The 15,810-nt window shown below is 45.0% G+C and overlaps 1 protein-coding gene across 3 annotated transcripts in view; it reads left to right on the plus strand.

Moving 5' to 3' along the window:
• LOC121324005 (slit homolog 3 protein-like) overlaps positions 1–13,259 on the plus strand; it is a 104,945-nt gene extending 91,686 nt beyond the window's left edge. For all 3 annotated transcript variants that reach the window (XM_041265372.1, XM_041265373.1, XM_041265374.1), the window contains 7 exons: positions 161–298; positions 1,365–1,605; positions 3,506–3,636; positions 9,578–9,732; positions 10,116–10,386; positions 11,106–11,191; positions 11,993–13,259. In XM_041265372.1, coding sequence (XP_041121306.1) covers positions 161–298; positions 1,365–1,605; positions 3,506–3,636; positions 9,578–9,732; positions 10,116–10,386; positions 11,106–11,191; positions 11,993–12,234 — 1,264 coding nt within the window. In that variant the 3' untranslated portion in view covers positions 12,235–13,259. The remainder of the gene's footprint in view (positions 1–160; positions 299–1,364; positions 1,606–3,505; positions 3,637–9,577; positions 9,733–10,115; positions 10,387–11,105; positions 11,192–11,992) is intronic.
• The last annotated feature ends 2,551 nt before the right edge of the window (positions 13,260–15,810 follow it).

The raw sequence follows: 15,810 nt of genomic DNA on the forward strand, positions 1-15,810 counted from the left end.
GACAGTGCTGTCTCCCCTCCTGTTTCAGTAACCTGACAGTGCTGTCTCCCCTCCTGTTTCAGTAACCTGACAGTGCTGTCTCTCCTCCTGTTTCAGTATTGACAATACTGTCTCCCCTCCTGTTTTAGTATTGACAGTGCTGTCTCCCCTCCTGTTTCAGGTGTGAATGTCTCCCTGGGTACGTCGGCGAGCACTGTGAAAAGGATTATGACGACTGCCTTGAGAACAAGTGTCGCCACGGCGCACAGTGCGTTGACGCTATCAACGGTTACACCTGCATCTGCCCTGACGGGTTCAGGTAACCGAGACAGCTTCCTGTCTTGCTTTTTAAATGCTAAGGAAGCTGTGGGTCAGAGCTGTTGTCCAAATCAAACATTCCCAGGGTCTATAAAGCCAGTTACGAGCAGACAGCACGACCATCCTGCTTCAGTGAAGGGATATGGAGTTTAACTGCAAGGGAAATTACAACTATTCACTTTTGAAAGCAGCAGAAAATGAACAGGAGTCCCTAAGTAGTCAACACCGAACCTTCAGACTCTTTCCTTAAGAGCCGTATAGCAGATCAGACAAAAGTTTCAGTTTCCTGCCAGACCAGCTGAGGCTTGTCTGACACAGTTTGTTTCTCTTTCTCTCTCTCTCTCTCTCTCTCTCTCTCTCTCTCTCTCTCTCTCTCTCTCTCTCTCTCTCTCTCTCTCTCTTTTTCGCTCTCTCTCGCTCTCGGTCTCCCGGGATTGCTCAGGGTTAGTGAAGCATAGTCACGCAGATGAGAAGCGTGTCCTGTTATTGAGAAGTGTTTAAAGACGCTTGTGGAGTGAATGCTGCTGAGTGAAGTGTCGGGTCTCACCTCAGGGGTGCCTCACACTGCCTGAGCGCAGGCATGATAAGAATCCCTTTTAAGAAGGGGCACGGAGGAAGAGCGATCACTCACCCGAGTAGAAAGAGAGGCATCCAGAAACAAGCTCTACCCCTCAAAGGGCAGGAGGAAACCGGTGAAGGTCCTGGTCAAGAGGATCTGTACGGAGAGAAGGAGCTTTATTTTAATCACAGTAATGCTGTCATAAATCTATAACATCAGACAGGATTATTGGGGATTCAAATAAAGCCTCGAGATTATTTTGAATGGGATCCTCTATTCTGATGCCAGACCAACAGGAGTTTAATTACAAGTCCAAAAACAAATAAAAAAAAAAAAAAACAGCGTAGATTTTGTACAAGCCCCTACCTTGAACATCTGAGTTATTTATTTCTAGTTTGTTTATTGGGTGCCTTTTACTTTCTTAAAACACTGTGCTGACAATGACCATGTGGAGTAAAGAGTCTTGGGAATCAAGTGCTTTGTGTAATTGCAGCTTCTTCTGTTGCAGTGGTCTGTTCTGTGAGAACCCTCCCCCCATGGTCCTGCTCCAGACCAGCCCATGTGATCACTTTGACTGTCAGAACGGAGCGCAGTGCCTCATGGTGTCTGGTGAGCCTGTGTGCCGCTGCCTGCCCGGCTTCTATGGGAACAAGTGCCACCAGATCATCACTGTCCACTTCCTGGGCAAGGACTCGTACGTGGAGCTGCCAGGGGCCAGGGGCCAGCAGAGCACCAACATCTCACTGCAGGTACAGATAGGAGGAATCAGAGAGTGAGAGGAGCCGTAGACAGTGAGGGACCACATCCCAAGTTGTTTAAGTCTTTATTTCCAAATTGATTGGTTACGAATTACCCACGAAGAACTGTGGTGTTTTCTGTTTATACCACGCATAACTGACCATTTACAGCAAGTCATTTTATTTTAGCTTTACGTGTTAAACACTGTTGTTGCTTTGGGGATCTCTGAATTCAAAGTTATTGTGACGTCACAACCCCAATCTGGCCGTATCGAAAATAAGCACACTTTGGAACACCTACATGCCAAGCATAAGTGCTTGGGCAATTGCAGTTTAATGTGGGCTGAGAGATGGAGTAGGGCTACTCATGTTTGCCACGCAGGATCAGAAAGACTCCCCCGAGAGCAGACTGACTCGCTAGCTGAGCTCTGTCACCTCAAGGCTCAGTGAGGAGGCGCGCTGGGGGCTGTCAGCTCATGTTTCCAGAGAAGTCTTGACGTTCGTAGAGAGAGGGCGGGCAGGGAGACCACAGTGGTGTTATTGTTAGGAGGGCAGCGGCTGGGAGGTGACCTCCTTGAGGTCAGGGTGTGCTGACTCCACATTCGCAGTAACCGTTCCCCCGCTGCTAAACAATAACGATACGGATAAGGGCTGTAGTTAAAGGACAATAATAATACTGATAAGGACAATTGTTCTCTGTTATAATTCAAGGAACCGCAGTCTGTTTTATTGTGAATGAAAAGGGTTTCTGAATGCATTCACCTGTTGTAAACGTGACTAAACTTATGAAATGTATATATAAAACTCATAAAGCTATAGTGAAGGTGGACTTTAGTTGAGCCTCTCTGGATGAGCTGCAGTAACCTGCCCCCTGCAGCGAAGTGGGGTTCATTTCAGGTTTTGGAGCTTGTTTTTATTTCATGAAGAAATACAACCTACAGTATTACATCCCTCTATTTTGATATGTCCCACGCCAAGCTGTTTTAATAGGGATGCACTGTGGGACCTTATCACAATGTCATCTTTTGTCCCTCGACAGAAATAATAAGACCCTTCAAGGTTCTATACCTGAAAGCTGCAGTCTATGCAGGAGGTCTGAATGAATCATGGCTGGATTGAAGCTTTGCAAAGAGTGCTGATCACCTCATTTGAACTTGTAGAGAACAGAGAGGCCAAGAACAACGTACAGAATACAACTAACAAAATAGATGCAATGAATTTCATCCAGGCTTCATGACAGCCTTTGCAGGGAACTCTAATAAAACTTGAGATCCAGCACATTGTTGTCTCTGTTGTGTGGTATGAAGTGGGCTCTGCTGATCCAGCACATTGCTGTCTCTGTTGTGTGGTATGAAGTGGGCTCTGCTGATCCAGCACATTGCTGTCTCTGTTGTGTGGTATGAAGTGGGCTCTGCTGGTCCAGCACATTGCTGTCTCTGTTGTGTGGTATGCAGTGGGCTCTGCTGATCCTGCACATTGCTGTCTCTGTTGTGTGGTATGCAGTGGGCTCTGCTGATCCTGCACATTGCTGTCTCTGTTGTGTGGTATGAAGTGGGCTCTGCTGGTCCAGCACATTGCTGTCTCTGTTGTGTGGTATGAAGTGGGCTCTGCTGATCCAGCACATTGCTGTCTCTGTTGTGTGGTATGAAGTGGGCTCTGCTGATCCAGCACATTGCTGTCTCTGTTGTGTGGTATGAAGTGGGCTCTGCTGGTCCAGCACATTGCTGTCTCTGTTGTGTGGTATGAAGTGAGCTTTGCTGGTCTAGCACATTGCTGTCTCTGTTGTGTGGTATGAAGTGAGCTTTGCTGTGCTTCCATGTAATTCTGAGCAGTACACTCACCAGAATGACTCACCCCAGTGGATTTTGAGACAGGTCAGCAGTCATCCTCATCCTGGCTTTCACCCTTACAGGTGGCGACAGACAAAGACAACGGGATCCTGCTCTACAAGGGGGACAATGACCCACTGGCACTGGAGCTGTACCAGGGGCACATTCGCCTCATCTATGACATCACCAACTACCCGCCCACCACCGTGTACAGGTGAGCCAGTCTGCCATTCACACAGTGACCAGCCAATCACAGCGGCACTTGAGTGCAAGTGTGGTCTAGTGGATAGAGCTGTGGGAGTAGGAGACAGTGTGATCTAGTGGATAGAGCTGTGGGAGTAGGAGACAGTGTGGTCTAGTGGATAGAGCTATGGGACTGGGAGACAGTGTGGTCTAGTGGATAGAGCTGTGGGAGTAGGAGACAGTGTGATCTAGTGGATAGAGCTGTGGGACTAGGAGACATTGTGGTCTAGTGGATAGAGCTGTGGGACTAGGAGACATTGTGTTCTAGTGGATAGAGCTGTGGGAGTAGGAGACAGTGTGGCTAGTGGTTAGAGCTGAGGGACTAGGAGGGAGGCAGTGTGACAGTTGCTAGAGTTGTAAGTGTGAGAGAGTGAGGCTGCTTCCCATCTTCTGAAATGCTGTGCTGCAGGCAGATCTGCTTTTGTAACCTAACTCCCTGAACCCAGCAACTAACTCAGGGAGTGTACAGAGGGGACTCAATAACAGCACCAACAGCAACATGAAAACATTCTGTTCCAGTTCCCACATTACACAAACCACAGCCTGTGATACACTCCATCATTCTGCCACAAACAATGGAAAAGTGCCTCCTACTTTCCAAGGCTAGTTGTGCCGCTTTGTGTTTCCGGGAGAGCAGTCCAGGGAAATCACATGCTACTGTTCGAAGACAGAGGAGCCCGATTGCTTCAGTGTTTAACCCTCACACAGACGCTTATCCTTGGTGCCTACCTCTCATAGAAACTATTCTTTCATGCTATTCTTGCTTTGCTGTTAGAAAACCAGATGATTAGCCACAAAGCTGTCTCATTTTGATTTGGACTGCATTGGTGAAAATATAGGGCAAGTTGTCAACTGTAAAAAAATTAGAAGGATACCAGCTGTTTCCAGTCTTGAACGACCAATCAGCAATCAGCTGGGCCTCATGCAGCTTCATATAGTCTTTGGGGAATGCAAACAAACTGGCCAATGAATTTCTTTCCAGTGGAGTGCAGGATACACAGAAGGCTGTGCTGCTGAAAGGTTTTAATAAATACACAGAGCAAGGGTCATGTTTTGTTATCAGATTGTAACAGGGACTGTTTAAAATCCTCATTGACAGGAGAGACCTCTGCAGGCCTTCCTCTGCAGTGATGCCTCATTAGCATAAGATGAATGCCTGCCTCCCTGCTCCCTGTTAAACACTGCCCTTTCGGAAATGCCGCACTAATCTCTTGATTAGTTGAAGGGAATGGATTGGCAGCGGAGATGAGAGCGGCTCAGGAAATTGAGTGAGAATGTCAGAATCGCTTTCAGTTCAACACGTCCGCCTGCTCCCCTCCCTATCCTCCCCAAACAAAACAAACAAAACTAATGCATCATAAATACATGAGCTGGAGAGCTGGGACTGCAGGGTTTGAGCGCATTCCTTCCTTGCTTCCTTTTTTAAACCCTGTGAATGTGCCATTCTGTGTTGAAAGAGTAGAGAGAGAGTGCTCTGACTGGGGGGAACTGCAAATGTAGTTACTGAGTGTTGCAGGGTTCCCACATTATACAGAATGAAACCTCTTTCATGGTTTCTGAGTGTTGCAGGGTGCACACATTGTACAGAATGAAACCTCTTTCATGGTTTCTGAGTGTTGCAGGGTTCACACACTGTACAGAATGAAACCTCTTTCATGGTTTCTGAGTGTTGCAGGGTTCACACATTGTACAGAATGAAACCTCTTTCATGGTTTCTGAGTGTTGCAGGGTTCACACATTGTACAGAATGAAACCTCTTTCATGGTTTCTGAGTGTTGCAGGGTGCACACATTGTACAGAATGAAACCTCTTTCATGGTTTCTGAGTGTTGCAGGGTGCACACATTGTACAGAATGAAACCTCTTTCATGGTTTCTGAGTGTTGCAGGGTGCACACATTGTACAGAATGAAACCTCTTTCATGGTTTCTGAGTGTTGCAGGGTGCACACATTGTACAGAATGAAACCTCTTTCATGGTTTCTGAGTGTTGCAGGGTGCACACATTGTACAGAATGAAACCTCTTTCATGGTTTCTGAGTGTTGCAGGGTTCACACATTGTACAGAATGAAACCTCTTTCATGGTTTCTGAGTGTTGCAGGGTGCACACATTGTACAGAATGAAACCTCTTTCATGGTTTCTGAGTGTTGCAGGGTTCACACATTGTACAGAATGAAACCTCTTTCATGGTTTCTGAGTGTTGCAGGGTGCACACATTGTACAGAATGAAACCTCTTTCATGGTTTCTGAGTGTTGCAGGGTTCACACATTGTACAGAATGAAACCTCTTTCATGGTTTCTGAGTGTTGCAGGGTTCACACATTGTACAGAATGAAACCTCTTTCATGGTTTCTGAGTGTTGCAGGGTTCACACATTGTACAGAATGAAACCTCTTTCATGGTTTCTGAGTGTTGCAGGGTGCACACATTGTACAGAATGAAACCTCTTTCATGGTTTCTGAGTGTTGCAGGGTGCACACATTGTACAGAATGAAACCTCTTTCATGGTTTCTGAGTGTTGCAGGGTGCACACATTGTACAGAATGAAACCTCTTTCATGGTTTCTGAGTGTTGCAGGGTGCACACATTGTACAGAATGAAACCTCTTTCATGGTTTCTGAGTGTTGCAGGGTGCACACATTGTACAGAATGAAACCTCTTTCATGGTTTCTGAGTGTTGCAGGGTGCACACATTGTACAGAATGAAACCTCTTTCATGGTTTCTGAGTGTTGCAGGGTTCACACATTGTACAGAATGAAACCTCTTTCATGGTTTCTGAGTGTTGCAGGGTTCACACATTGTACAGAATGAAACCTCTTTCATGGTTTCTGAGTGTTGCAGGGTTCACACATTGTACAGAATGAAACCTCTTTCATGGTTTCTGAGTGTTGCAGGGTGCACACATTGTACAGAATGAAACCTCTTTCATGGTTTCTGAGTGTTGCAGGGTTCACACATTGTACAGAATGAAACCTCTTTCATGGTTTCTGAGTGTTGCAGGGTGCACACATTGTACAGAATGAAACCTCTTTCATGGTTTCTGAGTGTTGCAGGGTGCACACATTGTACAGAATGAAACCTCTTTCATGGTTTCTGAGTGTTGCAGGGTGCACACATTGTACAGAATGAAACCTCATTCATGGTTTCTGAGTGTTGCAGGGTTCACACATTGTACAGAATGAAACCTCTTTCATGGTTTCTGAGTGTTGCAGGGTGCACACATTGTACAGAATGAAACCTCTTTCATGGTTTCTGAGTGTTGCAGGGTGCACACATTGTACAGAATGAAACCTCTTTCATGGTTTCTGAGTGTTGCAGGGTGCACACATTGTACAGAATGAAACCTCTTTCATGGTTTCTGAGTGTTGCAGGGTGCACACATTGTACAGAATGAAACCTCTTTCATGGTTTCTGAGTGTTGCAGGGTTCACACATTGTACAGAATGAAACCTCTTTCATGGTTTCTGAGTGTTGCAGGGTTCACACATTGTACAGAATGAAACCTCTTTCATGGTTTCTGAGTGTTGCAGGGTTCACACATTGTACAGAATGAAACCTCTTTCATGGTTTCTGAGTGTTGCAGGGTGCACACATTGTACAGAATGAAACCTCTTTCATGGTTTCTGAGTGTTGCAGGGTTCACACATTGTACAGAATGAAACCTCTTTCATGGTTTCTGAGTGTTGCAGGGTTCACACATTGTACAGAATGAAACCTCTTTCATGCATGGTGACCTCTTGTGGTTCGAACGGATACAAATGGAACTCTTTGTATCGGGACAGATGGAAGACGCAAATGCATGACATTTTTAAGCAGTTTTGAATTATAAGCGTGGGGTTCACAAAACCTTCATATAAGTATCATTATAATAATACAAAATAAAAAAAAAACTGTTAATCTTAGGTCTGTAGATCAGTTTGTTCCTCTCAAAATAGCTTGCACTCTGGAATGTACGGTTGCCCTGAAATGGTTTCTGAGTGTTGCAGGGTTCACACATTGTACAGAATGAAACCTCTTTCATGGTTTCTGAGTGTTGCAGGGTTCACACATTGTACAGAATGAAACCTCTTTCATGCATGGTGACCTCTTGTGGGAACGGATACAAAGAACTCTTTGTATCGGGACAGATGGAAGACGCAAATGCATGACATTTTTAAGCAGTTTTGAATTATAAGCGTGGGGTTCACAAAACCTTCATATAAGTATCATTATAATAATACAAAATAAAAAAAAAACTGTTAATCTTAGGTCTGTAGATCAGTTTGTTCCTCTCAAAATAGCTTGCACTCTGGAATGTACGGTTGCCCTGAAATACAAAACACAACGACAAATTGAAAAACAAAATAGCAAATCAGAAAACACAATGACAAATTAGAAAACAAAATAGCAAATCAGAAAACACAACGACAAATTGAAAAACAAATTAACAAATGAGAAAACACAACGACATTAACTCTAAACTGGAAAGAGAGGGGAGATAGACAAAAGTGTACCACGTCACTGATTGGAGGAACAACATGTCAATCATCGTTTTCTCATTTGTTAATTTGTTTTTTAATTTGTCTTTGTGTTTTCTGATTTGCTATTTTGTTTTCTAATTTGTCGTTGTGTTTTCTAATTTGTCTTTGTGTTTTCTCATTTGCTATTTTGTTTTCTAATTTTTCGTTGTGTTTTGCACTTCAGGGCCACTGTAGGAATGCTCCATTTGACAAAATATCGATAGTGACCAAAACTGACAATACCAAAGAACTTGTTCAAACTTGTTTTTTCCTTATACTGGCCCTTTGCTGCCCTCTGGTGTTGAGACCCAAGCATTGCATGCTGGGCTGGTTCCCTGGAGGCTGAGCTTGACCCTTCATACCTGCATTAATGAGAACACACTGACTGCTGAGCATTAGCACCTTGTTGCAGTTTCATTAAAATAAAATTTGAGATAATCGTCAGCGATCTGTTTTATTGCTTTCCACTTTGATCCTCCTTGCACTGGCAGTAACATCAGTGGACACTGTAATGAAAGACAGCTGTCCAAACTACAGACAGACACTGAACTGAAATGTCATTAAAAAGTAATAAAGCGAGACTTCCCGGGAGGTATATATATATTTTCTAAAAGCAGAGGGTGGAGGGAACGGGGATGGAAAACCCTTTCTGAAAAGTCCCTAATGAAAACCAAGCAGGGATCAGCACTGGTGGATTTAACCCCTTCATTGACTGAGGATCGCCTGGTCATGTTCATTGATATTGATAATTCATATTATATACAACGTTCCTGGAGGCTTTGTTCAACATTCCTCTGAGTCACTGCCCTTATTAAAGTTTCCCTATTGTAAAAGAATAGCAAATTGTAATAAAGCACAGTGAAAGCCTGGTAAAGCACAGATGAGCATAGTAAAAAATCGCGAGGTATGGTAAAGCATATTAATAAACATGGCAAAAAAGGATGAACTATGGTAAGTGCATAGTACAACATGGGGGAAACTGCAAAAACACCCTGCAAAAATACAATGTAATGATATGAATAGAGCGATGATTGTCTTCCATGTCTTGTTGTCCCTCCCTCTTGTAGGCTGTGGGGCTCCTAGGAAGCTGTTGTATAGAAGTGGCTCTGCCGATGGATCAGAAATCCATCTGTTTGGTTTTCCACACCTCCAGACTAGCTTCAGATGCAGGGGTTCTTTAAGGCTGAGGAGAGAAGGGGCATGTCCGTGTTTGCATCATGGCCCCAGGATTCCACCCACTCGCTCGCTCACTCTCAGCCAAGCCACTGTCTCCAGCTGTCTGGCAGGCTGATGTCAGTAGCTGAGAGCAGACAGTCAGATTTTATTAACCTGCTGAACTGGCGGCGACAGTTCAATCAGTTTTAATATAAAAACAAAGAATTGCCCCCCCCCCCCTTGTGTCCCTCTCTGCAGTGTGGAATCGGTAAACGACGGGCTGCTGCACACAGTGGAGCTTCTGATCCAGAACCACGCGGTGAGTGTGATTGTGGACAGGGGGACCCCGAAGAGCCTGGGGAAGCTCCAGAGACCGGCCTCCCTCAGCACTAGCACCCCGCTCTACATCGGAGGTGAGACGCTGCACTGGGACTGACTGCAGTCAGGGCGGGAAAGGACAAAATAAATGCCATTGCACATATTGCACATATAATTTTTTTACTTAATCACGGCTCCCCTCTCCTCCTCTCTCCTCACAGTTCCCCTCTCCTCTCTCCTCACGGGTCCCCTCTCCTCCTCTCTCCCCTCTCCTCATGGCTGCTCTCTCTTCATGGCTCACCTGTCCTCTTTTCTCCTCTCTCCTCACGGCTCCCCTCCTCTCTCTCCTCACTACTCCCCTCTCCTCCTCTCTCCTCTCTCTTCACGGATCCCCTGTCCTCTCTCCTCGCGGCTCCTCTCTCCTCTCTCCTCATGGTTCCTCTCTTCTCACGGCTCCCCTCTCCTCTTCTCTCCCCAGGGATCCCGAGTGTGCTGGGCTGGACGGGGCTGAAGCACGGTCAGGATCGCGGCCCCACTGGTTTTGACGGCTGCATTCACAGTGTGCGTCTCAACGGGGCCCTGCAGGACCTGGGCGGGGCACACCGGGGGGGTGGGGGGGTGCTGCTGGGCTGCCACCTCTGCAGTGTGTGCGCGCAGGGCTCCTGCAGTCACAGAGAGGGCGTGGGTGTGACCTGCGAGTGCCCTCCTGGACGCAGCGGCCCGCTGTGTGACGCCTGCCAGAGCTACAGGTAGGCACAGTCTCTCCTTTTTACCTGCACTGCCCAACAGTGCTGCTTTCAGACAGCATGCTCTTACCCTGTAACTAACTGCGCAGCTTCTATGAAAGCTGTAGATCATCAAAGGCCAGCGTAGGTACAGCATACAGCTGCCACTCTCTGAAAAGCAACCAGTTACTCAAATACACTGGAGTCTGTTCCATTGATAGCACATCCATTTACATATTAAAAGCTGTCATTTTACATACTTTACAAAGAGAATGACGTCCTCTGTAGAGATACTGGTTTTCATAAAGTTCCCGTCTTTTAATGATTTTTTAATGATGTAATCGATGGCGTAGTTTAGATCTCCCACTATTTATATCCGGTTCCAGGGATGGAAGTCAGGCTCCCATTGTTTAATCAGACACACTTGAGTTTGTTACATATACACTGGGGCTGATCAAGCTTCTAGTAAAACCTGGACTGTTTGACACTGCTGTGCAGTAGGAGTCTTATTCCCATCCCGGATCTCCTTGTCTACTATTAAAGGCAAAATCCAAAACAGTTGTATATTTTATCTGCAAAGCTGCTTGTCTGCTTGCTTCTTCTAGGGTTTATCTCAGAATGCAAGAGGTTACACAGGTTGAACTATTTAGGATAAACACAATACTGCCATCTGCTGGATGGATAAGCTCATGTCTTCTCAGTGATGCTTCGAGTGTTCTCATGGCAGTGTTTTCTGATCGTAGGTGTGTGCATGGGGAGTGCCGGCTCAGTGATCTGGGGGAGCCCGTCTGCCACTGCCAGCCCAACTACAGCGGAGCAGCCTGCACAGGTAAGCACAGGTCCTGACCCTCAGGCCACAATCCGGGTCAATACAGCAGGGTGTGCATCCCAAGAAGCCTCTGAAGAGACAGGCTAGACCCACACATTTCCACAGCTCATTGTGAGGTTGACAGGGAAACAGCAGAGAATAGAACCGGACAAGAATGCAGGAGTCCCACAGCCTGGTTTATATTCTCCTGTTACTGTTAAATATTGCTTGTCCTGTTAAACTGGGATTGCACCCTTATCAGCACAATTTAATCATGAAAAGCATTGAATCCAACCCTCACAATGAAGAATATGCTAGGGTGTGTGAGCTATGCATCAGCTACAGAGTCACTTACAGGAACGTCTCACCCAAAAGACAAGGAGCAAGTGACTTGGCTTGCTCAAGGTTACACAGTGAGTCAGTGGCTGAGCCGGGATTTGAACTGGGGACCGCCTGGTTATAAGCCTGTGGTTCAGTGTAAGAAGGAGATTAATGATAAAGTCAGCAGCCAGTAAACGCATACATCACACTCCACACAAGTCTACCACAGTTAATCTGCAACTAAAGAGCCTGCAAAGATGTATCTGAGCTCATGTGTCTGTGAATCATGAATTAGAATTGTGTCGAATCTCAGACTGCTAGAGTCTCCAGTACTAATCCCTTACTCACTGCAGTACATGTACTGCCCAAGTACTGCCCAAGGCCTGAGTCTCAAGGGGTAGTTCAATAAATACATCAATCCTCTGACTTCAGGGCTCTGAATTCCTGGGCTTGTCTGGTCACAGGCAGGGTCAGTAAGTATCCTCTCTCCCTCTAATGCAGAGCTGGCGTGCCAAGGTGAAATGATCCGTGAGTTTGTCAAGAAGCAGCAGACGTACACGTCCTGCACCTCCAGTATCAAAGTGCCCCGGGTGGAGTGCAGGGGGTCCTGCCGCGGGGGGCTCTGCTGCGCCCCCACCAGGACGAGGCGGCGAAAGATCGTGTTTGAGTGCACAGACGGGTCCTCATTCACCGAGGAGCTGGAGAGGCCAGTGGAGTGTGGTTGTTCAAAATGCCCGTTATAAATAATCGGCTGCCAGTCGCCATACACACAGGAAGGGACCCATCAGAGTGGAAATAGAGATATTGTAAAATAAAAACAAAAATGAACATAAAAAAAACAAAACAGATAGAACTTATTTTTATTACAGGACTTTTGATTATAATTTTTTTTTTTTTTATCTACATAAAGACTGTTTTTAAATTACTGGGTGTTTGTGTCATATAAGGAGTTATTTTTACCGTAAGAGATTAACAATTCTAAAATTATATAAATTTATATGTACGTGTAAAAATATATATAAATGTATAACCTAACCTATGGATTATTTGCTAAGGTGTATTGCATGACTTGAATGGATGAATATTTGATGTGGTTGAAGCGACTTTACTTTGGAGGACAAATATACAGTGGGAGAGGAACAAAGGCATGGAAATGGACTTCTGGACTTTGAACTTCCTGGTGCTGACCTCCTGGATTCACGCCTCGGGCTGGACACACAGTTCAACCTGGACACTAACGTTTGATGGTTGTTGTGCTTTAAACCACACTCGGCATTGTAGCCAGCATTCAAGACTGTTCACATTTTTAAATCCAGCATCAAAGACTACTTTTTTTATTATAAAACAAAAAAAAAAACTTCCATATAATTGTCAGTGCTTGCCAGTAAATTTGGGTTGTAAACATCTCAATGTTGTTTATTCTGACATGTGCATGGGTGCGCCCCAAAGGGTTTAAAAAAGAAAAGCTGCAAGTAACAAACACGTCCTGCTACAAACAGTGAGATGAATATTGTTGAGGAGATGAGGTGAGCTGCATGTGGACTCTGGAGTCCCGAATGGACCTCCGTCAACATGGCTGATGTGATGGAATTGTGTTCATGTCAGTGTGTGAGCAGTTTGTGTTGAATTAAACACAGATGAAACTCACTCTTGTGTTCATGTCGGGGTGTGTGAGTATTTGTGTTGAATTAAACACAGATGAAACTCACTTTTGTGTTCATGTCAGTGTGTGAGCGGTTTGTGTTGAATTAAACAGAGATGAAACTCACTCTTGTGTGATAATGTGTATTTGCCAGTTGTTTTTATGTGGGGCAGTCGTGTCAATAAACTAAAAGCAAAAAAGAAACTAAAGCAACACTGTATTGGACTAACAAGACTCCCAATAATCCCATTCCTAACAGTCCTGTGTTGATCTGACCAGATTTCCATCTCGATACAAACCCAACCTGCTTTCCTTTTCACTTTGCAGGCTGACGCAGCTTTGATATGTTCCTGCACTTAGAAAAGAGTCCCTAGTAAAAGTACAGCATAGTGTAATAAAGCACAGTGAAAGCATGGTAAAGTACAGGTAAGCATTGTAAAGCACAGTGAAAGCAAGGTAAAGTACAGGTAAGCATTGTAAAGCACTGTGAAAGCATGATAAAGTACAGGTAAGCATTGTAAAGCACAATGAAAGCATGGTATAGTACAGGTAAGTATGGTAAAGCACAGTGAAAGCATGGTAAAATACAGGTAAGTGTTGTAAAGCAGAGTGAAATCATGGTAAAGTACAGGTAAGCGTTGTAAAGCACTGAAAGGTATGGTAAAGCATATTCAAAACATGGCAAAGTGACTGTGGTACACTTTTAAAAGGGTGACTGCAAGGCATCATTCCCTGTCTTTCAGTTCCAAGACAGGTGCTTCATAATAGACGTATTATACTCTATGTGTTGTTGAGCAAACAGAAAAATGCCTTCATAGAAAAACTATTGCCTTCATAGAACTAATACATCCCTGGTATACACTTGATCATATCTTCTGTGCAAAAAAAAAAAAAATCTATTTAAATGAAAAAACAGAGATCAAACCTGTGTAAAAGAAAACACAGAATTAATTCCAACAGCAACATCACCTTTGAAATAGTGTGTTGCTTTGTATGAAGAGCAACTCCTTGCAGTAGCACTAGATGGCGCAATGTTTCAGATTTCTGATTCACTGTTTCACAGACACATGTAAAAAAAGAACCCAGCACAGGAATTTCATGAGGCACCTGTTCTTTAAAAATCCAGTAGGTGGTGCTGTCGAGTGACCGAGCTGCTGTCTCAAGGCTCAGGCTGGCTCCTGTCTAAGAGTTGCTTGGTTTTCATGTCTCTTATCAGAGGCTGTGCAGAAGCAATGTGTCTGTCCTCCTCTCCAGCTCCAGCATTCCCAGCGGGGCCCCGGATCAGAAAGCATCCCTCTGCAGGGGTGTTCCACAACTCCCAGCCTTCCCTCTGCAGAGTGAATAATGAACTGCTCCTCTTATTCTGATTTCAGAGTCACCGTGGCAGAGTTCAGCCCAATGCACTGGGGTGTACGGTGTTGTGTAAGAGAACGCCTGGCATTGAGGAGGTTTCAAATCAGCATAGGGTTCCTACTGCAAAGACAAAGCCATGAGCCCGAGATAGATTTTGCAAGTGGGGTGTAGTTGTATATACTTCAGCTTTATTACTGATAACGGGGTACAGGGAAATATTTTTAATACTTCATTAGTTAAAGATGGGGTGCAAAAGAGAGGGTCATCCCCATTATAAAATAATGGAGTTTCAGAAGATGTTTGTTTAATTAGTGATGGCCAAGAAGTTTAAGCGGGTTCGGAAAATGAACTCCGTTGATGTGACTGCCCATCTGTGGTAGGGTGCAGACCCTGCATGTTAACAATTACAGGATGTTAAGTTGATTTGGCAGAGAAAGGGTTAACAACCCCAGCTCAAGCAATCCAGGTGCATGTGGTCAGGTTAAGCTGCTTAACTGATTGCTCATGAACCTGGCCATATGTATAACATGTGGATCTGCTTGAAAGTTACTTCATGGTGGAATGATAGCTGCTTGTGTTCTTGTGCAGGGCTTGTGGTTTGGATTTGGATTTTATTTTGGGAACTATCAATAAAAGTGCCCAGTCTTGCTCTGAAAGTTGAAAAGACTGCTGATCCTGTGATTCCAGCTTGCTTGCCTGACCTGTTACACCCCCGTAATAAATAACGTTGTGCAAGCTGAGTGATCTGCTCTCCAGGGCCCTCTGACTTTGACCTTGCCTTGGTGTACAAAATGACCCACAGTGAGCCACACCCAGCAGTCCTTGTGCTCCCAGCTACCTCAGTGTGAGATGTTTCAGAAAGCCTTCTCTGTTAGATGCATGTTTCTGTCAGACAAGTATTCGTTTATCTCATAACCCAGGGAGACAGCTGTGGATTTTCAGCTCAGTACCCAGCATATGTTTCTGTCCAAAGAAGAATAAAAACACGCTGTAGGCTGTGGTGCAGCAGACAGCTCTCCTCGGGAAGGGGGAGAAGCACTGGCTGTGATAGGATGAGCACAGTGAGAAATGAGCTGGAGATTGATAGATGATCAGAGATCACTGAGAAGCTCATAGCAGCAGCACTGGCTTTATCCCATCAGGAGGTGCTAGACTGTCTCTGTCCTTGGTGCTGAAACAGGCCCACATGTGCCACTCTCAACAGGGACTCGATCACTAATCATCTTCCATTGTAGTCTGATCAACAGGGGGAATAACACAACTTAGATTTGTACTACAGGTAACTTCAGGTAGTCCAAGACTAGTCCTAGTTGAGGTCTGCCAA

The sequence above is a fragment of the Polyodon spathula genome, chromosome 12 (assembly GCF_017654505.1).
Source record: "Polyodon spathula isolate WHYD16114869_AA chromosome 12, ASM1765450v1, whole genome shotgun sequence".
Classification (NCBI taxonomy): domain Eukaryota; kingdom Metazoa; phylum Chordata; class Actinopteri; order Acipenseriformes; family Polyodontidae; genus Polyodon; species Polyodon spathula.